The following is a 25,273-nucleotide window of genomic DNA, read 5'->3' on the forward strand; positions in this document are numbered from 1 at the left end:
TTCGGGCTCAAGATGACTCGATATGTTTGACAGATTGCAGATCAATAAGTCATTTACAATAGTTTTAAATACTGGCCATCACTTTTTGGCAGTCGATCGCTTTTTGGCACGACCCCCCGGGGCTGCCGCCTGATGGGACGGGTGATATTGCTCCCGCAGGTCGCTCACTGTCAAACCCGAGAACAGGAAGTGGCACCTTTTTGCAACCAATGAGCTGCGAGATTACTCGGACCGCCCTGCCCAAACACAGGCAGCAGGACAAATTCTTGTTGGAAATATGTTTACGATATGACCGGCAGGTTGTATTGATCTATTTAAACACTTGCGGTGTTTCTAAAATGAGACAGGTCTGAGCAGGTAATTTTAAACCTCACTGCGATGTTGTAAGAACGCAGCACCGACCACCAACAGCCACTATTAGCAACGTTAGCGACCTGTCAGATGCTAGCTGAGGGAGCTGACCGGTAGCGTGTATAACAAGTTATTTTAGAGAAGCTCTTTTTTTCGGGGGGTAACGTTACACCGAACGCCTTGGTTGTGTATTATTTGTATGGTAGCAAATCAACCAACCGATGTGTTTATATTTGTTTGTACCGTTGCGCGGTTGAAATACAAGCTAGCAAGAGGACGTTAAGTTAGCTTAGCTCGGCTACGTAAACTCAGCATCCACCAAACTGGACAAAACATTAGATTTAGTGGGGTTTAAATCGGGCTCGGCGGGATCGCTGACCCCTCAGAAGAAGATGAAGAAGAGGAAGGAGCTCAATGCTTTGATTGGTCTCGGGGACAGCAAGAGGAAGAAGACCAAAAAGGGCTCCGGACACCGGCTTCTCCGAACCGAGCCACCGGACTCGGAGTCCGACTCGAGCTCTGACGACGATGATTTCAACAGCCTGAATGGCGGAGTTAACTTCGGGAAGTGAGTGAGCAGTTTAACGGCTTGCTGTAGTGTATTATATAGCAGGGGTTTGTTTTTATTTATTAATTATCTTTTTGCCTGCGTGTTTTACCTCATTAATTTGTTGCGTAAAATTGTCTTTGAGTTTCCAAAGAAAATATGAAAGACCCGCTTGTGCTACACTAACTGTGAATTCAACGTGTGTTTGGGTTTTTAACGTGCCATGTTTTGGATTGACTTGTCAATATTTCTTACACTGTATAGAAAAATGTAAAATTTTAAATGAATAAATGTGGTTTTCAGTATCACTTCTGTGTTCCTCACCCATGGAGCACACTGCCTTTATAGTTCAGAGATTAAAAGAAAACCTCTTTGTTGTCAGATCAATTCACTCGCTCCTCTGTGCTCAGAGCATCAGGAAGATTATTGAGCACAAGTATATGACGGTATAGCCCTGATTTTGAAGCATGACTGCTTAGAAGTAATCCTCGTAATTCCCATGACATGGCATGCAGCCTTCTGAAAATATCTCCTTCATTAATAATGGAAGAATCTTGCAGCTGGAAAGTGGTCTAAAGTTACCATATTTCTTCTCTTTACAGAAGAAGCTACACGCAGTGCTGCAATGTGTGCTATCCATTGTTTCTGTTCATCATATTGGCTGCCTGCGTCATGGCCTGTGCTGGGCTCATATGGATGCAGATTGCTCTGAAAGAAGATCTAGACTCCCTGAAAGAAAAGCTGCACAGCAGTAAGACTCTTAAACAAACCTCATCACCTTATGATGGTCATAAAAGAACAAGGCGTTGTACTTTGAACACTCAGACCTGTTATATGCTAGTTAAACAGTCACATATTCCTTTGTTTTTAACACTCATGTTGTTTTTGTTACAGTGGAATCCAGCCAGAAGGTGTCATCAAGTGAAATACCAAAATTAAGCGAGGACCTGAAAACAAGGAGAGACAGCTTGATGATATTGAGAATGGGGGCAGAGGCCTGAGCAAACTCTGGTCCAACCTGACAGAAATGAACCGAAAGGTCAGTTGTAATGTCTGTCTGGAGTTTTTGAAGCCGCCTCAACATTTACTCAGTCATACATACGAACATGGAGCTGTTAGTGACAAGCTGCTGGGTAGTAGTTCAATTTACAGTGTTGGTTATACACAGTTAGATTTAGCTCAGGCTGGTGCGCTTCTTCGAGCCATGTAGTTGAGAATGGTTCTACAAATTTAAAACAAAATGCACAGATGTAATACGCAGAATAGAAGTGGTGCCAACAGTAGTAGTAAACCTGTACTTTTTATTTGTAGTGTTAACTTGTACACACTAAAACTAAGAATTAAAAAAAAACACAGTGCAATCCTCTAAAATAGTACACTGCAAATGCACAATTTATGTCACTAAAATTGGATTCAGAGCCGAGCATTTAATTTTACTCATTTAAAAAAAAAAAAAAAAGCTTTTTATATCCTCCTGCCTGATATAAACCGGGAGGATATTGTCGTCCGTCTGGGCATCTGTCGGTGAGTTTTACCTCTCTGCTCTATAGACTCTGAAATTTGGCATGTGTGTTCTTTACTCTTCAAAGATGTGCAACACAATATTCATATTCCTGGATGTTTACTAACTTTTGTACACTTTAGCTATATTTATTTGAAGTGGAGATTAAACAACATGAAGGATTTCAGGCCTCCAAATTAGGGCAGAAGGGTAATGAGATGTCTGCTGAAGGGTTTTCTGTTATGAAATGGGGCTGTAATGTTATCCAGATTTCTAAATTTATTTAATATTTCCATTAATGACAGGAGGATATGCCCATCGGTGATGGGTCTTGTTTTCTGAAATGAGCGCTTATCATATGGAAACAACTAAAGATTTTTAAACTAATGTAAAATACTCCTCCTCTAGTCTAAATTTTAGGGTTGCTGAAGTAAAATTATTGAGTACACATAGTGGCCAGTTTGTTAAATTCACTCACTGGACCTTTTGCAGACTACTACAGCAGCTATAACAAACATGTTCAGTTTTTACTCAAATAGTTGTAGAGAAGTCAAAGCTGTTATAAACAAAGTGGACAAAATAACATCTGATATCATAATGTAATACAGTCTAACAGCACCACATACAGTTTATTCAAATATCTTAAACCAAATGTCATGACATTTATGTTGGTAGAATTATTTGAGGGATATTGTAGTAGACTGCATTAGTTTTGTTAGTTGTGTACCTAATACGCTGAAGTATAGATGGTAAGCTGTAGCTGAATGGCTTGTTTCACTTTACTTGTGCAGATCAGTTTGCTGGACTCTGCTGTCAACCATTTAAAGGCCAACTTGAAATCGGCTGCTGATCTAATTAGCCTTCCAACAACAGTTGAAGAGCTTCAAAAGGTAAGAAGAGAAGTGTAATTAAAAGGGAAGGTGGTTTATGTTTTTTTTTTTCTTTTTTATACTATACTATTGTAAGTGACCTCACAAATATTTTCCTTTTCCAGAGTGTTGCTACAATTGGCAGCACACTTACAAGTGTACAACACGATGTGAAGACTATGCAGGCTGCTCTTGAAAATCAGAAGAAAGATGACGACTTCAAGCAGACAGTGGTAAATTTATCAGTGACATTTCCAATGGTTTCTTCTTCTTTTTTTTTTTTCTTTTTTTTTGACGATGAAGAGCTGATAGTTGGTATGATTACATGTTGTGACTAAAAAGCATATCAGGTCTTGCAAACCTAAACACCGCTTCCACATATTCACACTTTGAGATTACTTCTATGCTTTTTTGCTTGTGTGAGTTTAAAGTTGACTTATTATGTTTTTCCTTATGTTTATCCATCCATCCATTCGCTTCCGCTCATCCTGTTCAGGGTCGCAGGAGCCTATCCCAGCTGTCATAGGGTGAGAGGCAGGGTACACCCTGAACAGGTCGCCAGCCTGTCGCAGGGCCAACACAGAGAGACAAACAACCTTTCACACTCACATTTTACACCTAAAAAGTGGCAGTGGGGCAGTGGGTAGGTGCTCGCCTTGCGGCCGGAAGGTTGCAGGTTCGAGCCCCTGTCCCTGCGCTGCATTGTGTCCTTGGGCAAGACACTTAAACCACATTGCCTAATGGTAGTGCCGGTCTCTGGCTGCATGGATGAGTGATCTGGAATGAACATTTTGTTGTGACAACGAGTTGAATCTAACATGTAACCTATGGGCAATTTAGAGTAGCCAGTTAACCTAATCTAACCTGTCTTTGGAATGTGGGAGGAAACTGGAGTACCCGGAGGAAACCCACGCAAGCACAGGGAGAACATGCAAACTCCACACAGAGAGAGGAAGAGGCCCAGACCTTTCAGATGTTTCTAACTGTGAGGCAGCAGTGCTAACCACTGCTCCACCATGCTGCCCATGTACAGTTACAGTAGTATATATTGATATTAACCTGGACATGGTTTCAGATCATGAGGTCAGAGTATGTGCAAGTAATTCCTGAAATCAAAATCTGAGACTGCTTTAAATGCTCAGTTTCAGTGTTTTGGACTGTAGATTATGCAGAGCTACTGTAATAGAGCCCAGTGATTTAAAAATATGAACATAAGAGATTCAATTTAATGTTTCGCTCTGTTTAATTATATATAAATATTTATTTGTTAACTTAAAGTTATAGTGTGTAAAATATCACCACCAGATGTCAGTAGATTGCAGACTGCAGTCAACTGAGTTCTGTTTTCATACCCCTCTTAATTCAAGTGCATAATTGTAGTTGCAGTGGTCACTGTTGGATAAACAACTCTGACTACCATTCATCTGTAATGAGTGTAATGTGGCATGGTGGTTGGTGCCAGATGGATCGGTCTCTGTCGTTTACTGAAAATGGTCTGAAAAAAGAGAAAATATCCAGTAGCGGCAGTTTTCTATGTGAAAATGCCTTGTTGATGCCAGAGGTCAGAGGAGAATGGCCAAACTGTTTCAAGCTGATAGGAAGCTCAAATAACCACTCGTTACAGCCGAGGTATGCAGAAGAGCATCTCTGAATGCACAACACATCAAACTTTGAAACAGATTAGCTACAGAGACAACACCTGTCAGCTAAACAGGAAATTGAGGCTACAATTCACGCGGGCTCACCAAATTTGGACAATAGAAGATTGGAAAAATGTTGCCTGGCCTGTTGAGTCCTGATTTCTGCTCCAGCATTCAGATGGTGGGGGTCAGAATTTGGTGTAAGCAACATCAAAGCATGGATCCATCCTGCCTTGTATCAGTGGTTTAGGCTGCTGCTGGTGGTGTAATGTTGTGGGGTATATTTTCTTGGCACGCTTTGGGCCCCTTAGTACCAATTGAACATCATTTAAACACCACATCCTACTTGAGTGTTGTTGCTGACCATGTCCATCCCTTTATGACCACAGTACCATCTTCTGATGGCTGCTTCCAGCAGGAAAATGCACCATGTCACAACGTTCAAATCATCTCAAACCGGTTTCTTGAACATGACAGTGAGTTCACTGTATTCAAATGACTTCCACAGTCACCAGATCTCAATCCAGTCGAGTACCTTTGGGATGTGATGGAACAGGAGATTTACATCATAGATGTGCAGCAACTGTGATGCTATCATGTCAGTAGGGACTAAAATCTCTGAGGAGTGTTTCCAGCATTTTGTTGAATCTGTACCACAAAGAACCAAGGCAGTTCTGAAAGCAAAAGGGGGTCCAGCCTGATACCAGCGAGATGTACTGAATAATGTGGCCAGTGAGTGTGTATCTCAGTGTGTGTCACTAGTTGTGACTGTTTCCCAGTGTTGATAGATGTATTCTGTGAGAGGCAGAAGGGTCCATGAGTATAGCCTTCACAGCTATTTTTCAGAAGTATTGAAGGGTTAATTCAGTGTTGGAAACTGACAAACATCACAGAATAATCAGTAAGTGTATTCCTTCAGAAATGGAATAAAGCTTCAAGCTTTAGTTTTTCACATGAGCAAAGCTGCAAAATTCTTTTGAGTCGGTGTCAAAGTTGAATTTTCACTTATGTTGTTTGACAGCTCGTCTCTTTTTATTTACATCTCTGTGCTCCCATCAAATGCTGCTGAAGGCTGCAGATCTTATTTATTATTTATGTATGGATGTATGGAGACGGGTGTGTGCATAAAACAAGTAGTGTGTGCGCCTGAGTGAATACGTTAAATAACATTGGTGTACTGCTGTCTAATGTGCTTTCCCTCAGCTGCTAACAGTCTCACTCAGAATTGAGACATATCTACTCAGACGTGACCAAGGCGATTCAGTCGATGAAATGTCAGTTGGTCTACTTAACTGTTACATGGATCCAAATCAGAAGCTGAGGTGAACTTCACCACAGCCAGATTAACTTGTTTATCCATGAATGCATGCATGCTTTTGCAGTTCTTGTCAGGCTTACATTGAAGGAGTTGTTGGGTTAAGAAGGTCCTGTCATTTCTTGGATTCATGCCTTGTGTTTCTATCCATAATACATGAAACAGGCGCCAATCTATTTTGGGAGCTTAGATGCTTTAGTTTGCAGAGTAAAACTAGGTCAAATATCTGAGGCAACTGCAGAATGTTTTCTCCACATTATTTTTCATTAGCACAACAGGAAGAAAAAAGACAAACACAACGTAATTATACACTTGTATCTATTTGATACTATGACCTCAGAAATTTTGTGCTCTGTAATGAATTGCTAGTCATATCAGATACATTGTCAGCCTAAACCTTGGTACGCTATCCGTGATTTCCTATAAGCGTATGTTTTGGAATCCGGATCCCTTCTACTCTTAAAGAAATCTTATCTCAAATTCAACAACAAGATAGTTTACTTTTTTTTTTTTTTAATCATTATAGGACATAACGGATCTAAGAAAAGCTATGAGTGAAGTTAACAAGACAGAGGAGCAGCACCACACATGGACTGATGAGCAGATCCACATCCTCCTCTCTACAGTGGCAGATCTTCATCAGAGAGTGGCCTCCTTAGAGAACGGGTCTAAACAAAGTGTCAGTAATATGATTACACTTTTGTGTTGAGACTAGAATTTACAGACACACTGTAGGAAATTTATATTTTATCTTCTGCTTTCTGCTATATACAGTTGAACAGCAATGACCCAGCAGCTCAAGTGGCAGTCAGCAGTGAAAGTCCAGTAACTGAGACGATGAAAGAAGCTACAACAACCAAAGCAACACTGGAGGATGTGCAGGGTAAGTGTAGAAAAAGGCAGAGGTTATCTTTGCCCTCTGTTGCATTTTAATATTTATTTCTCTCTTGTTTTTTTTTTTTTTGTTTTTTTTTACAGAGATATCCACCCCACTGACAGAGCCACAGGCGAGCAGGCATCCTCACTTTTTAACTGCAAACCGCTCAAAGAGACATACTGGGACAAAATGTCCAAAGAGGGTGTCCCTGCCTGGCGTCAGTTCTCTGAGAGGTGCACACTTAACTCTGTAAAATACATATCACCATTCATAAAAGGGAATCGACATTTCGGGAATTACACATGCCGGCTTTATTGTAAAGTTAAATGAGATGATTGATTCTTGGCTGTAATGAAAAAAGCCTCTGCTTGTTGCCTGGCAACCTTACCAAGATGATGAGACTACCTTTCAACCAACAAATAGCCCAGCACATAATCCCCTGTTCTTATTTTGAAACTCTTTACATTTATTCAGCAAAAGGGAGATATTGCGTCAATGAGCTTTCGAGGTGCTGGAAGGACAAAACAAAACCAGTTCTTTCTTTCATGTCCTTGTAGTAAAGTGAGGCTAAATCCACACTGATGCAAAAATGATCTCTATCTAGAAGTTTTAGCACAGTTCGAAAACAATCTCCATCTTTACTATCACCCCTAAAAATTTATGTACGCAGGGCATGATAAAATGCAAAATTTAACTGCACTACGGTTGTTACTGCAGATCACGTGATCAGAAACAGATGTAATGTTTTTATGTGCAATTGACTCCTAGCATTTATGGCTTGTGTATTTGTTTTCTTCCTGAAAATAGCTGTGATAGAGGTGTGACAACTCAGGGAAGGATGTGTAGTGACAAACTGGATCTGTTCAGAACTTGGGTGTCTGCGTCATTGTTTCCAAAAGTATCTGTTCGGTCTGTCCAAACTAAAACAGTTTTTCGGATGAAAACTGGGTCAACTGCATTTCTAAAACACTCAGTTTTAGGGGTCCTAATGCTGGAGTGGTGTTTAAATGGCAAAAGTTGTGCATAAAAAAAAAAAAAGCTGTAATTGTGCGGACATGACCTAAACTTATGGAATTATATTGATGCCAAAAGTGCCCAAGTGAGGCACCGTGGTGGCTTAGTGGTGGAGTAGGCGACCACAAGTATATGCCTCGGTGCGGGCGACGCGGGTTCAAGTCCAGGCCTGTCACCAGTTTGACCATGTGTCTTCCCCCCATATCTTTCCCTGTCTCCCTCTACTGCTCACAAAAAAGCCACTGTGGCCAAAAAAAAAAAAGGTAAAAGTGCAAATGTGAAATAAAACAGAATCACGAGCAGATAATTTAATTTCATGGGTGCAAGTATTCATTATATGTAGTAAGGAAGGAAGAAGGACCCTAACCAAAGTTAAAATAACTACGAACACACACTGCCACTCTGAAATCACACATTACAAATTCTGAAGAGGTGATGTGCGCGTTTTTCTTGTGCAGACTCTGGGATTCAGTTATCAAATCTTTGGGAACCTCCTAGCCTAAACTAAGTGACTGCTGGCCGTAGCCTCACACACGTTTGAGACTAGTTGATAACAGGAAAACAAGTGTTTTTCTTAAATGTGTATATATAATTTATCTTTAATTATGTTCATAATTAAAATAATTTGTCTTACAGACTTGGAAGACATTTTCCAGCAGGCAGGTGTTGGACACAACTCACTGGGTTTGACATACCAGGACCTGAGGGAAATATTCGGAACATCAACACCCAGTGATCGTTTCGTCAAGTGCTTTGATACTGACGGGGATCAGAGGTATTCACTGAAGGAGCTGAGAGCTGCTGTAGGTTTGTGAGCACATCGTCACTGAAAGCAGTGAATAGTATTGAATACCCAGAAGGGTCGGGGGTCGCCTCTTTTCTGTAATTGCTGCACTTTCCTGAACTGAATATTTATCTTACTGATTGTGGAAAACGTGACACTGACATTCCCTGTACTCACTCCCTATCCTTGAGTCCAGTTCAGCCCAGTGTCAGCCACAAAGCATCTTAAATTTTAACAGCAATCCACGAGTATCTGTACATAGAATATCCAGCTCTTATTTTAACCAGTTGCTCGGTTTATATCAATAATCCATGGAAAATAAGTGTGAATTATTTTGACTCTCATGATTTACCCTGAATCTTAGACTTGCAGTGTTAATGTACCTGTCTTTATCTGTTGGTTTGTTTGTTCTTTGGACCACCTGTCTCTTGATGTAAATTTTTTTATATATATTTAGCTTTTCTGAGGCTGTAATTGTCAGTCTATTGCAGACTTTCCTCCTGCCGACACCTGGTACAACTCACTTAAACCTTATTTATAGAACAGGAGATAGAATTTTATGAATGTTTACAAATGACTATTACAAGGTTTTGTCAGGCATTTGTTTTGCTTTTAGGCAATTTCCTAACTCCTCTGAAAACACACAGATGAGTACTTTTGTAAGCTCTTTTCTAATCAAAAGTTTCTTCTTCTGTTCTGTTTTGTTTTTTCTCCTCGTCTACTTCATTCAGTTAGTTTGGATTGTGTATATCGTCCATCTGTACATGTATATATAGTGTCTGTGATTCTTGTTTATGCATTTTTCTGATGTTTTGCAGATTTGAAGGGCTACGAACACTTTGAATCACTTAAAGATTTTTAAAGCAGTAACTCGTGAGGCATATGTAGCAATAACAAAATGATTTAGATGTTGCTTGTGTAGAATTGCAGTGGAAAGGCAGCACACCTAGCTCACAGTATGTAACAGGTAGTATAAGAAGCACTGATCACTCTGGACTTGACTCATTTTATGCCATTTAAATGGCCTAATGTTGTATTTACATAATAGATTTGTCATATTCAGACTTTATGGTATGCTGTAAAAATGTATTCTAAACCAATTATCTTGTGAATGGGGTTAAGATGATAAAAACTTGCTTTACAGATTTAATCCAACATGTTTTTTGTTTTTTTAATTCTGTTGTGCTTTGCATGTTCCTTTTTATGTAACATCAACACATTATTTATAAACTTAACGTAGGTGACTAATTGTTTTTGTGGGACAGCAGTTAGCTGGCTTTGGCCACCATGGCATAGATTTTGGGTCCAGCTGCTACTGTGTGTAAATCAGAGATTTTATGAATGTCTTTGTTTGAGCACCAATGAATAAACACACAGTTAAAGGTTTGATTGTTGGTTTGCTTGTGTCTTGAATCATAAAGTGACAATTCTCATGTGTCTGAAAGTTTTACTAGAATTATATCCAAACAAACATACAAAAAGACAAGATGTGATAAAGATATTTTAAACTATCTGCCACTTTTGGAAACTGGAACACATTAACATCCACATTTAAGGAGGTTATATCAGTATCGATATGTATCGATAAAACAGGTCAGTCACACATTTTAACAGAAACTCAGGCCAGAGCCCCTTTAGCTCTCCAGTCCTGGGACAAAAGCCCCAGCAGTTCCTCTTCATTCTCCTCCTCTTCTTCACTGCTGTCACCACTGTCTACTTGCTCCTGTTTCCTGGGCAGAGGCTTGCTCTTCACCACATCCCGTCTGTCCCTCAGTAGTTCTACCCTCTTGTAGCACTCAATTTGTTCATCAATTTCGTCGATCTGACGTTCAAGTCGTCCCTCCTCGTCTTCCTCCGCCACGATGGCCTCAGATTTTGTGTTCACCTGCCGTATCTCCTTTTGAAACTCTTCCCACTCCTTGTCCATTTGATCTTTGGGTGCGTCCACGTTGCGCACTTTGGCATCTCTAACCGGGTCGTCGAAAAAACCCTCCGGGAGTGCCTCGGCTGTGTTGTCCTTCTTCTCGGGGATCTTCTCTTGAACATCTGCTTTGATGATGGAGCCTGAATGGGAGATGGCAGGCGTGGGTGGGATGGAGCTGTCAAAGAAGTCAGCGGGTAGTCCTGTAGATTCTGCTTTCTGAGGAGGCAGATTTTTGGTCACCTGCTCACTTGCCTCCGCTGCAGCTTCATTATCATCGCCGTCGTCGTCCTCATCATAAACTCCAGCCAGCAGGCTCAGCCCTGCAGACTTCTGTGTAGAACCAGTTGGCCTCTCGCTGGGTTTCTCAAAGAAATCTCCAGGCAGTCCTGACGAAGACTGACCTGCAGCCGCTGCGGGTGTCGCCTTTTTCCCGTTAACATCCTCACTGTCCGGTGCTTTCCTCTTCAGCGACTGACTCTGTGGTGTCACCGGTTGACTTTTTGCTCCTTTCAGCTCAGCAACCTTCTCTTTGTGCTGTTTCCCAAGAACGTGAGCTGGCCACAGTAGCTCGGACTTCACCTGCACATTGCACAGGATACAAGTGAGGTGCCCGAGACTGTTGTATTTAGCAAACGGAGACTCGACGCGCTTCTTGTCGCTGGCTTGCCTTTGTTTTTCCCTCATCAGCCGTCGGAGTTCCTCCTGATTAACAACTTTCTTCCCCTTCTTGGAGGTCGCCATTCTTGTAAACAAAACTAGCTCGTTAGCTCGCCAGCTTAGTTGCTTCTGGAGAAGTAAGAGCGTCTCATAATGATGACGTGAGTCTCGTGGAATAACCTCGCGAGATAATCTGCAAACTGCCTGCTAACGGAGCTAGCAGAGATGTTAGCCGAGGGTCTGGATTGTTGTATCGCCCCGATCTCCTGAATTCAGCCGCAAAGCGTCGATACCGTTTTAAAATCCGGGTCCAGGAGAGGCGATAGACGAGACAACGATGTAGTCGTTTGTTTTTCGTTCTTATTCTCTTAATTCATTTCGTGTGTGTGTGTGTGTGTTTTTTATGTTTGTCATTATTTTTTGTTTTCATCGCCGCACCCACACATCTCTTTCTAATTTTTTAGCTAGCTAACCTTTCCTGTGAATCGCGTACTGTTGTTTTATTAACAGAACCGCTACGAGAAAGCGTCGGCGTTAGCTCAGATTTTCTAAGAGGGCTGAACGGAAATCATATTTGTGGATTTTGCTAATGTTCACTAGCTGCCAGATTCACAACACGTCTTCACCAGCCGTAGCCTAGGGTGTAGTTAACACGTTAACGCACGATAGTCATCATGACAGGCGAGAAGATACGCACCGTGCGAAAGGACCACAAAAAAACTAACAAAAATGAAGAGATTATGGACGCGTACGATGAGACCTCCAACGGCACTATCCCTAATTGTACTAGTAAACATTTCAAGTCCAACAAGGCTTTCCAGAAATCAGTCAAAACCTCGGTACAGCAGCAGCAGCAACTCAATGCCAACAATATCAATGACAATTCGTCGGTTGGCACTATTGTCAACGACAACAACAAGAACCCCATAATTCTGATAAGTGAGGGCTTGGAGTTCCCTGTTCATGAATGCGTGTTTAAGGGAGATGTGCGTCGGCTCTCCTCTCTCATCAGGACCCACAGCATCTCCCAGAAGGATGTGCATGGTAAGCTTTCTGCTGTTATATTTCCATTTACATATGCAGTGTTTGTCCTTGAAGCTGGTATTAATGTGTGTTTCATTCCAGGGAACACACCTCTTCACCTGGCTGTGATGTTGGGCCAAAAAGGTAATGATGAACTGTAGAATAGTAAAATGAAAGAACCTCATTTTTAAAATTATTACTATTATTGCCTTGCATAGGATTAACCAAAATTAATAAGAGCCCTCTTAAAAAGTAATCTTCCAGTATCCGCCTAAGCTCGGGATATTAGACTAAATCTGCCATGCTCTCTGCGGCCTTGTATGTGCCCTAACGTGGCTTTATTAAAAGGAGTATTTTGAATCCTCATTAAAAGCCCCCTTTGAATGCATCAGTTCTCCTTCCCATTTTGCAATAGCCCACATACCCTTTCTGCTCTTAACCATGTCTTATCTGACCTCTGTAGAGCGGTGATAACATAATCTTGGTATGACACATTAGTTAGGCTTAGAGAAATCCACATAGATTAGTAATTGCATACAAAGATGCCAGTTTATGGGCACAGAGGGATTTTTATTTAGGTACCAATTATATCATAAATTTGACTCAAAGGTCTTTGCAGTCTTTGTGCCAAGATCATCTAGTCCTGAAACCTTAATTTTGTAAAGAACAAACTGAACCTTCACTGGAAAAACCTTGAGAAACCACAGAAAGGGCATCAGAGGAGGAAATCCGCAACCAGAGTGGAGGCAGTGCCTGCCAACACTGGTGGTAGAGTGTCCTTTAGGAACAACTTGGGGTTCGGTGCCTTGCCCAAGGAAACTTTGGGCAAGACGTGATCGTGCTGGACAACCCACTCTACCACCTGAGCCACAGCTGCCCCATATCTACATTACTATATAACACAGTGGCATGGTGCCTACCTGGCGGCTAGTTTGGCATACCATCAAATGAGGACAGAACAGCTGCCTCAACTTAATCCAGATGCAGCCAGCTGTTTCACAGTCCGCCATTATTTCCTCGCTAGAGCCAAATCTGCAGACTATAACTGTAGTGTTCCAGGCATTGGCAAATCTGTCTAGCTGTTGCTAGATATAAGAGTAATGTCAAAAGTCTCCATGCACTTCTGTCATTTGAGTAACTGAAGATCAAATGTACTACTTTTAGTTTTTATGGTAATTAATTTTTAGACAAACAGGAAATGTCTTTAACTTAATCAGCTGGCATTACCATCTGTTTGCTTCTCTCGTGCTCTCTGTACTCCCGTGTACTGTTTCTTTATCAAAATGACTCTAAATTGAAGTTGCTCTGGTGTACACAGTGTCACAAACATGAAATAGTGACACAAACTCAGCCCGTTATGACTATTATTTTAATTAGTTAATTAATATTAACATCTCAACATTCAGTTATACTTGTAATGACTGTTTGCTCATAACAACAGTGTATGTTGTAATAGTGCAACAGAAACAGTAATGTAGACCTAATCACATAGGTCTCTGATTGTTTGGTTCTTTTCTTTCTTCCCCCTTTCAGAGTGTGCTCTCCTCCTGCTGGCCCATAATGCACCTGTAAAGATAAAGAATGCACAGGGATGGAGTCCTCTAGCAGAAGCCATCAGCTACGGTGACAGGCAAATGAGTAAGTCTTTAAAAACTGCTCCAAATATCTGTATGCTGACCTGAGTTGTTCATATTTGGATGTGTTTGTGGCAATCTCAGTGATACACCTGCAATCAGACACGCTCGCTGTTTTGACAGTTAGGCTGAGTGCTGCCTGTCTGAGGGTTTTATAGACTTACAAAGACACTATTTGCGTGTTAGACGGTCATTAAATTGGAAAAGTGTTCTGTGTGAATGCTCATATTATAGCAGCGTTACTGAATGTCAGCCTGTTAGCTGTAGTGTGTTCGGGAAGGGTTTTTTTTCCTGCATTTTTGGGTCTACAGTTTTAGAATATATTTTCATGCTAAAAAATGATCTGTTATTGTTTTTCATATATCATTCAAAACTCAGTGCCTTGCAGAAATATAGCTGGCATTGTACAGTGTAAAATCTCCTCAGATATCTTTGTGTAAAATTAGCATTTCGGGTGGGTTTTGTGTTGGCATCAGGAACCATATCGGTTCCACTGATTAGAGATGAAATCTGAAGTTGCAGAGAACACGTCGACATCAAATCCTGAGTTTGATCATTTCACTGTTGAATTTTTTTTGACTGATAAACCCCATTTAATACTGCTGAAGATTTTGAATTTCTAGTACTGTCATAGGTAATGAGCTAAGTGTCAGTGTTAAAAGGACCATTTGTTAAAACAGCAGCTGCTGGCTGGTCATCCCATCTAAAAAGCTAAAGTGGGGATTTTCGCTGAGCACTCACCATCCAGATGGGCTGGAACGCTGCCTTAGCAATGGCTTAGTGTTAGCAAGCCACGAGCTTATAGCCTGCCACTACCATGCTTAATGATGCTACTGCTTTTAGGTTTGATATCCAGTGAAATGAGTCAAATGACATGTGAAAGGTGCTTGCGAATGCTTTGGGGATGTATTTGCTCCTCTGTCCTTTGTGTCAAGTTAGTATGGTTTGTTGAAGATGAAGTAAAATATAAATTGTCTACTAAAGGGACTGAATACTAAATAATTTATTTTAGTTTTTGTAGCTGTGCTGAGCTGCACCTTTGTAGCTCTTGGTTTTGGCTCTATAGATGATAGAGTTCTGTGCGCATCCTTTTCTTACATAGCCTGCGACAAAGGGTTTGAGGCCTGGTAGTTTGAATAATGACCGTCAGCCTTGTTAGTATGCGTCACGGCTCTCTGTGCCTGCTGTGGCAGGCTGTCTTGGGACTGGGACCGGGAGCTTTGCTTTGAGAAGGTCACATTACTCACAAGGGTGAAGGGGCGGCAGAGGGGCAGAGAGGGGGCTGGGTGCATTTACACCATGCATAGAAAGTCATAATCCAGTGACAAAAGACATTTAGATTTAAATCTTTGGTAAAATAACAGCCAGCGCACAGCTGGTATCAGAGAGAGCAACGAATAATAATGATGTTTGCTAAATATCAAGTGTGTGTTTGTGTGTGTGTGTGTTATAGCGTTTCACAAAACACTGCAGTCTTGTCATCAGTCATCACCTTTCACTTTTACACATGTGCACATCGTATCAGCAACTCGCTCTCTGGACGCCCGTGTGTGCAATGAAGAGCTCCCCGAGTGCAGCGAGTGCCTCGTCAGCTCTTCTCTCCTCGGTCACGTCCATTCACTGCCTAATATTTCCCCTGACTGAAATAAACAGGATGCATCAGAGATATGCTGAGCTATGATTTTATTTTATTTTATTTTTTTGCACTGTGGTTCATCTGGTATCATTGAGAGGTCACTGGTCACTGTTTGTGAGAGGAAGTTGTGCACTTCACGAGCCAGCGAGTTACATCAGCTGATCCAGTCACTGCTGCTGGTGCCTGCGCAGTAATGTAAATTAATTAAAGCAGCGCAGTGATTCTTTGCATTTGTGTTATGTAATAATCTATAAAAAATATAGAGAATCTAACTGTCCCTCTCTGACAATCATTGTGCCGGGATTTAGGTGACACAGTTCAGTCCTGTGGACCGGTTGTTAAATATGCATATGGTAGCATTCATCTCTCCCTCAGCGCGAAAGGTCATCCAAAAATGTTGGAAAGAGAGGGTGACCAGCATAAAATATTTGTGGCTGGTGCCAATATTCATCCTTGAGGGGTTTAAAAATTTATTAATAAAATGCACTTAGCATATATATGCACACCTGTATAATGTGCCAAGAAGTCTTTTTTATGGTGCATATAATACTGATTTAATGTTGTCATAGAGTGTCAGTCTGGTTATAGTTCACTTTAAAATAGTTTAATCTACACATTTTTCACAGTGTCAGCAAAAGCAAAACATTACAAGCTTTGTAGATGTGATGTTTTTGTGAGAACCGTTGCACTGAATGTATAAATTTCCCGAGTACAGTTGCCATAAAGTGTGTTGGCCAGTACTAACTGTTTAACAAGTCTGTGTGAAACAAGTCTTATCTAAGCAGACACCTTTGATAAGGATCACTTGAATTTGGTCATGTACAGGAGGACATTTTGCATTATAAAAAATAAGTGCCTCAGAGGTGTTTATGTTTGCAGGGGTTCCCTCAGTTTTCCCAGCCTTTGCTTTACTAAGTCACCCCTCAGTGTGTTGTGTAAGGGCAGAAACAACACAACTGTTTGTCTGTGACAGTCACGGTTTTATAAGTAATGTGTTCAGAATTCCTGATGATTTTTAACCCATTTGAACTTTTATAAGTGGAGGTATTCAGCATTTTGTGGTAATGTGTGTTGCGGAGTTGATCCATTCCTGTTGTCTTCCCCCAGTCACAGCAATACTGCGGAAGCTAAAGCAGCAGTCAAGGGAGAGTGTGGAGGACAAGAGGCCAAAATTACTCAAAGCTCTCAGAGAGGTGAGGATCACAGCAGGATGTACTTCCACACTGTGACAACAAACTCAGGTTTACCACTGTGATCGCTCTGCATCACTAAACATTTAGTCCATTGTATTTTGAAAAACATTCTATGTATTGATTCGCTTAAATGTCTGGTGACTACCCTTGAGGATGTAATATCAACTGCTATATGTATCATTTGAACTCTTCTTTGTATTGTACTGTGACCTTTTTGACATGTTTGAATGCTTTGGTGCAGCTCGGTGACTTTTATCTGGAGCTGCACTGGGACTTTCAGAGCTGGGGTGAGTTTTAACTTTGACACAAATGTGAAAGTTTGTAATATTTCCAAATACTGCAGCATATTCTCAAACACAGTTACACCGTGTAGTAGTTAGCAAGGCCACCTTTGATTTTTAATCCCTTGAAAATTGCTGGATCGGTAACCTCACCCAAAAACCTCATTTGAGTTACGTGTGTGTTTCAATTCTGCTGTAGCTGCAAAGACAGCAGGAAGTCACTTCTGAATGAATTTACCTCTCGTCTGTTGTAGTGCCTTTATTGTCCCGGATGCTCCCATCTGATGCCTGTAAAATCTACAAGCAGGGCATCAATATCAGGTAAGGTATAAATACTAGCTTAAGGCTGCACCCATCTTCATTATTTAATGTAGCAAATGTTTGCTATTGAGGTCGAGAACTTCTTTTAGCTCTAAAAAGTAGGACGTAACGATCTTCACGCACCCTTCTCTTGATTTAGACTTGACACCACTCTCATAGACTTCACTGATATGAAATGTCAGCGCGGCGATCTTAGCTTCATTTTCAACGGCGACGCTGCACCCTCCCAGTCCTTTGTGGTTCTGGACAACGAAGCAAAAGTGTACCAAAGAATACACCACGAGGTAAAGGAGTGGCATAATAAGACCTCTGTTTCACATCGTGTCATCAGCTGTTTGATATGAACAGCAGGAAGTAACTCAATATTTTTGCCCCAAGGAGTCAGAGATGGAGACAGAAGAGGAGGTGGATATTCTGATGAGCAGCGACGTCTACTCCGCAACTCTCTCTACCAAGTCCATCACTTTCTCTCGTAGTCAGATCGGCTGGCTCTTCAGAGAGGATAAAACAGTAAGGCTTATTTGATAGTATGGTTGAAGTAAATGCAAATCGACGACTTTGAGATGGGGCAAAAAATAGATACTTAAAGGGACTTTGGGGCTTTTGAAGTTAAGCAATCATGAGAAAAATAAAGGTGCTCCTTGCCCTGCCTTTACTGGTTCCAACAAAGCTGACAGGGAGCGCGCCAAATCACAACAACAGCTGACTCAAGGCACTTCATACTGTAAGCTAAAGATCCTGCAGTATTCAGGAGAAAATCCCAGCAATCACCCGATGAGCAAGCACATTGCAGTGGTAGGAAGGGGGAACTCCCTTTTAACTGGAAGAATCCTCCAGCAGAACCAGGCTCAGGGAGGGGCAGCCATCTGCTGCAACCCAGGGCAGAGGGCTGTCCTCAGGCACAACAGCAGAGCCCTGGCACTTGAAAAATCAGTCTTTTGTCTTTTGTTTAACATAAAAAATGGTTACCAAATATGCTACATGCCACATAAAAGTGTGCTGTAGAAGTCTGTAACTCTATACTGGAAAGCTCTTTATTAGTAATCTACCGGTCAATCAATCATGGCAGCCACATTCAGAGCAGGTTTAGCTATGTAGCTCCACATATCCGTAATTATTGTTAGTAAAGGCTTGTTGTTAAGAGCAGTGGCATGTATTTTGGGACCCCTTTAAATAGACTGTTCTTTCCCTACAGCTGATTGTCACATGTGGGATAAGAGAACAGGTCATGGGCCTTTTAACTGAAGTACTGATCTTTAAACTTGCTCCTTTTCTCTACATGATGTATATCATAAATTCAGCTCAGTAGCACCCAGATTCCTTCCTTGACCATCCTCATAGACTGTGCAGTGGCTTCCCCTTGAAGGCATCCCGAGCCCCATATTGATCCTCCATACAGCCTGTGTTGTTGTTGTTGTTTTTTAAGGCTTTTACCACCATCTGTTTGTTTCCTGCATAGGAGAGAGTTGGAAACTTCCTGGCTGACTTCTATGCAGTGAACGGTCTGGTGCTGGAGTCAAGAAAACGGCGGGAGCACCTAAGTGAAGAAGACATCTTGAGGAACAAAGCCATCATGGAGAGTTTAAGTAAAGGAGGCAGCATCAGTGAGCAGAATTTTGAGGTGAGAAGGGAAGAATACAGTGTTGTTTCTTTCTCTGCCAGCGGTGAATACTACTAACACTGGCGGATATTTTGCTGCGCTCCCCCAGCCCGCAAGGAGGCAGTCCCTCACAGCTCCAGCCCCCAACACAATTTCTTGGGAAGAGTACATAACTGCGGAGCATGGAAAGTAAGTACCTTGTATTTTCTATGATTTCATCAGTCCTAGCTGTAATTAGGAATTTATTCAGGGCAGGTAGAAGAAAATGTAACTGCTGAGTGTGAAATAACATCTTTTTGTGTTTGTCTGTGCCTCTTCCCACCTTCAGGCCACCTCATCTTGGCAGAGAGCTTGTTTGTAAGGAAAGCAAGAAGAACTTCAAAGCTACTGTAGCCATGAGCCAGGATTTCCCTCTAGGCATTGAGTCGTAAGTACATCCCTTCCTCCTCAGATCTATTTGCGAAGCTTTCTGTGCAGATTGAGCCTGGGTGGGTGCACTTGGGATAGTAGAAAAGGGTAGTGCCGAGATGAAGTAAATCAGATCAGATAATTGGGCCAGGTAGACAAAAGGGCTTCAGCTGGTTGTGTGAGAGAGCCACTGATGAGAAGATTACAAAATCAAACGCTCCCCCACCTTCCAAAAAAGAAAAAACAAAAAAAGCATTTTTTTTTTGACTTGGCTCAGCCACCGTGGGAAGTGGGCTGTTTGTTTGAAGTTAAATTCTGCTTATTTCTCATTCACTTCCTTTCATATCTTACTGTAGGCACCTGCAACCTTGCAGCTGCGAGGCTTTTATGCGTTGAGTCTGATTTAGCTAAGTTTTGGTACTTGCTGGGCTAAATGACCGGCTGATACAGAGTTTTAAAATTTTATATCTTTTTTTTTTTTTTAATATATATCTTTTTTTTTTCTTTTCCAAGAGTTGATAATGGATTTGCAAAAATATAAATGTATAAAGTGTAAGAATAAGGATAACTTTATTGATCCCAGAGGGAAATTCATATGTCTGATATAGCTCATCTGCAATGTGTGAGAATTGAAAAGCCTGATGGCTTGATCTCTATGTTTTACAACAGTGAGAGAGGAGTCATCGAGTACTGATGGTTTTTTTTTTTTTTGTTCCATTAAGCTGTTATAAAGTGGGTGATCAGAGTTGTTCGGGATGGCTTCCAATATCTTCAGTGTGCATTTTTCCAGCGTGTCCCTTCTGGCTCCAATTACAGAGCCAGCTTTCCTCACTAGTTTGCTCAGTCTTCTTGCATCCTTGTTTCTGATGCTGCCACCCCAGCAGACTGCAGCATAGAACAGCACACTCGCCACTATAGACTGATAGAACATCTTTGGCATTTTACTGCAGATGTCAAGAGATTTTAGTTTTCTTTAAAAAAAAAGAAAAAAAAGAAGACAGCTCTGCCCCTTTTTGTGTCGTTCATCTATATTCAGGGACCAGCCTAGTTTCGTATCTAGGTGTAAGATTTGTCCACCCCGCAAACTTTCACAGTCTGCAGAGGGAGCCTTAATCTTTTGAAATCTATTATCATTTCCTTAGTCTTAGAGGTCTTCAATATGAGGTGGTTTTTGTGACTCCAGTAACTGAAGGCTTTGACAAGATCCCTATATTCAGATTCCTGTCCATTCCTGATACACGCCACAATGGCAGTGTCATCTGAGTATGTCTGGATGTGGCAGGACTCAGAACTGTATTTGAAGTCTGCTGTATACAGTGTGAAAAGGAATGGAGCCAGGACAGTCCCCTGTGGAGCCCTTGTGCTGCTCATTAATGTCCCAGAAACACAGTTCCCCAACCTGACAAACTGTGGCCTTTCTGTCAAGTAGTTTGAGATCCAGGAAGCAAAGGAAGAATCTACACCCATCTCTGTGAGCTTGTCTTTGAGTATATTTGGTTGGATGGTATTGAAATCAAAGAACGTAACTCTCACATAAGTGCCAGATTCCTCCAGGTGAGCTAGGGCTCAGTGAAGCATGTAGAGGACACCCCAATGTGTTGTTTGTATGCAGACTGAAGGGGATCAAGTTTGTCTTTAACCTCAAGTCTCAGTAGGTGTAGAATCAGCTGTTCCAAGGTTTTCTCAATGTGCCATGTAAGGGCCACCGGTCTGTAGTCATTTAGTTCAGCTGGACACTTTGTTTTTGGTACCGGTACAATGCAGGATGTCTTCCACAGTGCCAGCACCCACCCCAGCACAGTTCATGTGTGACTCACAACAAAACTTCAAGACCTTTTAATCAATGTTTTATTATATGATCATCAAAGATTTATCAAAAGAATACTGTCCTGATTAAATCCATGTAGGTTGTCCCATTGGAGGTGGTCCTTTCAGTGTATTGCCAGTGTATCTGGTTTTATTTGCGGCCACAACTAGTACTTTGTCCGCTCGTGAGACTGTAAAGAGAACAAATAAAGATTGAAGAACCCTTTAAAAGATAAATGTATGTTACCTTTATATTACCTTCATGTGGGATTCAGGCGGAATGTGGTTTGGGTTTTGCCAGTAATGGATGACGGGCAATGCTGTTAAATATTACTGGAACTTAGTAAAGGTAGTAAATTGCTTTATCTCATCTACTGAATGAACCTTAATGGAGCCAGCAATAAAACCCTCTCCTTATCAAAGCTAATGGTTTTTTAATGTAATTTTTCCCCTTTGCATTTTGTGCTTTGTAATGTTTAATTATGCTATATTTACTACTTTGATCATGTTCAGTTTAATGTCATAATCACCAAAAATATACCAGTGCTCTAGTTGTAGAAATGTCATAAACTTTTTGGCCATAAACTTTTTGCAGTTCTTGCATCATTTCCAGCCTTGGTGCTGGTAGTTTTCAGTCTCCCAGCCCCCTTAGGTTTCACTCCAACCATTTGTGTGTGTGTGTGTGTGGGGGGTGAAGTTATAGAGAGTGAACTTGATGCAACAGAAAGCAGATTGTCTAACACTGAAGCTTAGGATTGAAAATCTCTGTTTAAAATCTTATTATTATTCATGTGGTTCCTAGCCTATGGGTCAATCTGTTTCCACCACAACCAAAACAGTCTTTTGCACAAGGCTGATATTGATGAAATGAAATCCAAAATGTTAACGCGGGATTACATGTATGCATAATTTCTCATAAGGCTGCATTAATTGAGAGGTTCACAGGAACTGATGCGTTCCGGTCACTGGCGGCCGATCGGAATGCAAACAGATACAGTCAGTGTTGCTCCAGTGTTTTAGCTTTATTTTACTTTTAGATGAAAGGCACACTTGGATGGTGAACTCATGAAGAATGAATGAAGAAAGGGGTAAATAAAATAGGAATCTTTACTAAAGATTGTATTATGTGTGCCATAAAAATGTATTTGTATGCACAACATAACTTCCTGAGGGTTTCCTGAGATTCCAGCAGAATGACTCTCAGTACAGAGTACTTCATAGAAAGCAGAGCCCAGGAATTTTTAAGACCAATACCGATACTTAGTAATTTAAAAATCGAATCTATCGACCGATATTTTTTCTTTTCTTTCAGACACATGAAACATAAAGAGATTTCCTTAACATTTGTTGTGTGGAGTTATTTATGCGTCCTCACTAAGATAAAATGACAATGCAGTTTGAAAATAATCTTGTTTAGTTTCCACAAGTCGTGGATTCCTCATTTCCGCTGTGCCCGACTCCGCCCGGATCATCTGGTTGTTTGTGGGCTTCCAAACAGGAGTTGCCAACAAGGAAGCTGCAGAGTGCCCTCTGGTGGACAAGACTATGCAACATCATCACTCATAACGGGGTTAAAGGACGTTTCTCCCGTCTCTTTGGTTTTCATTTATCGGCTGTTTTAAATGCGGATACCAGTATATTGGCAGAAACTAATATCACCTGGGCTCCCGTTATTTATTAATGGAATCAATGAATGAATGATGATGCATGTAACATTTGAAATGACGTGGAAAAAAAAAATCCTGTATCAGCAGGCACAATTATTTACAGCAAGCAAAACCCTTATCAGCCTTTCGTATGTCATCTGACTGTTCACTTAATATCAAATGTGAATTTATCCTTTAAAGAGTGATAAATTCAGAGGATCGCAACTTAAAATGTCTGGAAATGTATATCTGTTGAAAGTCGAGTGGATGAAGTGGCTGAACCTGTGCTGAGGTCCTTAATTTATTCAAGATCTCAAATTGGAGAGAATCTGTTTTTGTTTTTGTTTTTTTTCCTTTGGGTTTGTAAGAATTTCTTGAGGTTGTCTGTGCCTGACAGGAAATGCCGCAAAAGCCAGTCAAAGAAAACTGCTAATTCACTTTCCTCTGCCTCCAGGTTACTAAACGTGCTGGAGGTCATAGCCCCGTTCAAGCACTTCAACAAACTCAGAGAGTTTGTTCAGATGAAACTTCCGCCTGGTTTTCCCGTCAAACTTGGTATGTGGGGCGACCTATCACTGCGTTCCTGTGAGTAGGTGAATTTCAGGAGCAGAATCACCAATAATTTTCTTCTCTTTGTGTGTATTTCTTGCCTCACAGATATCCCCGTTTTCCCCACGATCACAGCGACCGTCACCTTTCAGGAATTCCGCTACGACGAATTTGAAGAGTCCATTTTCTTCATCCCCACTGATTACAAAGAGGATCCCAGTCGCTTCCCAGACCTCTAATATGTAAATGGGAAATGACCAGCAAGTTTGGGAGGGTGGAGACAAAAAAAAAAAAAAAAAAGGAATATTGTGTTGTTTTATTCTGTATTTATTAGCTGTTAAAAGGAAGGGGTGGGCCTTACTGATCAGTTGTTCCGTTTGCCGATGGATCCAAAGCAAATCAATGCAAACAGATGTTACAGAGCGCCACCTCACATATAGATGTACCGGCAGTCGTTTTTGTGAAATAAATGAAAGCTTTCATTGTACTCGCTGTTCAACTGAGCAGTTAAATCCACTGCTCTGTGCTGCTGTTCTCTACTCTGAAAGCTGTCAGACGACGCAGCCCAGACTCTTCATCGTCACTATTTTAATATTTCCCTCATCTTCAAGGACTGAGAACTGACTTCTCATTCTTGAGATTGCACTGACGCCCTCATATGTAAATAATTCACGTCTGTCCTTCACAACAAAAAGAATAGCAAATATCGCTATATCCTCAAACTGTGCTTAATATTCATTTATATATCATGTATTATATATAAAGAGAGAGATGAACTCAGATGAGTAACACTGTGTAGCAATACATTTCCAGTACTTAAGAATGTTTTTAACCAGCTGGGACACGGTTTAGCATTTAAAAAAAAAAGAAAATCCCACATTGCTACAGTTCGATATCCAAGCCTTTCCCCCCGTGCAGGGACGCAGTCTCCTGCATTTTCAGGTTAGCTCATGTTACCTCTCGGCTGTCTCCATGTTTGTCGTGATCGTATGAATTCTGTGCTCAGTGTGTGAGTGAGTAACTGTACTGTATCGAGGGTTGTTGTATGTACGTTTGTGTGTGGGAGAACCCAGGTGAGATATCAGGTAAACTGTTCTTAGTTTAACACTGCACTGATACGAAGTATATTTAAGGCATGCTGTGGCCGTGTTGGCCTCCTGGATCACATGCATCTCCAAGGTATATTCTGTTATACTAGCTGCAGACTAGCTGGTACTTAGATTAAGGAGAAACTGAAAATTAGAACATGGACACTTAGAAAACCTTTTAGTGCTTACAAATTCTCTCCTTGATGGTAGTCTGCTTATATAATTAATTTTTTATTTATATATATATATATATATATATATATGTATACACATATAAATGCAAGTAGAGGGAACTAAGCTGTGAAGTTGATCATTGCTGGATATTTCAATTGTCCAGATAAGAAATGATCTGATTCATTGAGCTGTTTCTGGCTTCAGCTAATCTGTATTGCAACCATACCTACTTCACTTCCCTTTAAATAAAGCACCAGCATCATCTTTCAACTGACTTTGTGTTTGTAATAAAAACTTTATCACTTCAGTGGGTATTTCAGGCCAAATCTGGCAACATTTCAAAGCAATAAATATTCTGTAGGTGTTATTGTAGCATTTAATGTTTAGTAGAGACATGAGGTTTAGAAGGTAGAGCTGGTTTGATCCCAAAAATAC

At 41.0% G+C, this 25,273-nt stretch overlaps 3 protein-coding genes across 3 annotated transcripts; 2 read left to right on the forward strand and 1 right to left on the reverse strand.

Moving 5' to 3' along the window:
• The first annotated feature begins 180 nt into the window (after positions 1-180).
• Positions 181-10,285, forward strand: efcab14 (EF-hand calcium binding domain 14). The gene is given in 10 exon segments (XM_030752668.1): positions 181-919; positions 1,501-1,649; positions 1,793-1,846; positions 1,849-1,937; positions 3,191-3,289; positions 3,394-3,501; positions 6,750-6,902; positions 6,998-7,106; positions 7,202-7,333; positions 8,751-10,285. Coding segments are annotated over 10 exon segments (1,248 nt in total). The 5' UTR covers positions 181-743; the 3' UTR covers positions 8,930-10,285.
• A 101-nt stretch (positions 10,286-10,386) lies between these two features.
• On the reverse strand, positions 10,387-11,696 carry znf830 (zinc finger protein 830). Its single transcript, XM_030752670.1, has one exon. The coding sequence runs from the start codon at positions 11,561-11,563 to the stop codon at positions 10,517-10,519; it is 1,047 nt and encodes a 348-aa protein (XP_030608530.1). The 5' UTR covers positions 11,564-11,696; the 3' UTR covers positions 10,387-10,516.
• A 2-nt stretch (positions 11,697-11,698) lies between these two features.
• Positions 11,699-25,108, forward strand: LOC115796322 (ankyrin repeat domain-containing protein 13C-like). The gene is made up of 13 exons (XM_030752667.1): positions 11,699-12,523; positions 12,605-12,646; positions 14,036-14,140; positions 16,880-16,965; positions 17,207-17,252; positions 17,501-17,567; positions 17,707-17,851; positions 17,946-18,077; positions 19,027-19,188; positions 19,277-19,356; positions 19,496-19,594; positions 23,482-23,582; positions 23,685-25,108. Exons 1-13 carry the CDS (start codon positions 12,154-12,156, stop codon positions 23,813-23,815), a joined length of 1,566 nt encoding a protein of 521 aa, XP_030608527.1. The 5' UTR covers positions 11,699-12,153; the 3' UTR covers positions 23,816-25,108.
• The last annotated feature ends 165 nt before the right edge of the window (positions 25,109-25,273 follow it).

The sequence above is a fragment of the Archocentrus centrarchus genome, chromosome 17 (genome assembly GCF_007364275.1).
Source record: "Archocentrus centrarchus isolate MPI-CPG fArcCen1 chromosome 17, fArcCen1, whole genome shotgun sequence".
Classification (NCBI taxonomy): domain Eukaryota; kingdom Metazoa; phylum Chordata; class Actinopteri; order Cichliformes; family Cichlidae; genus Archocentrus; species Archocentrus centrarchus.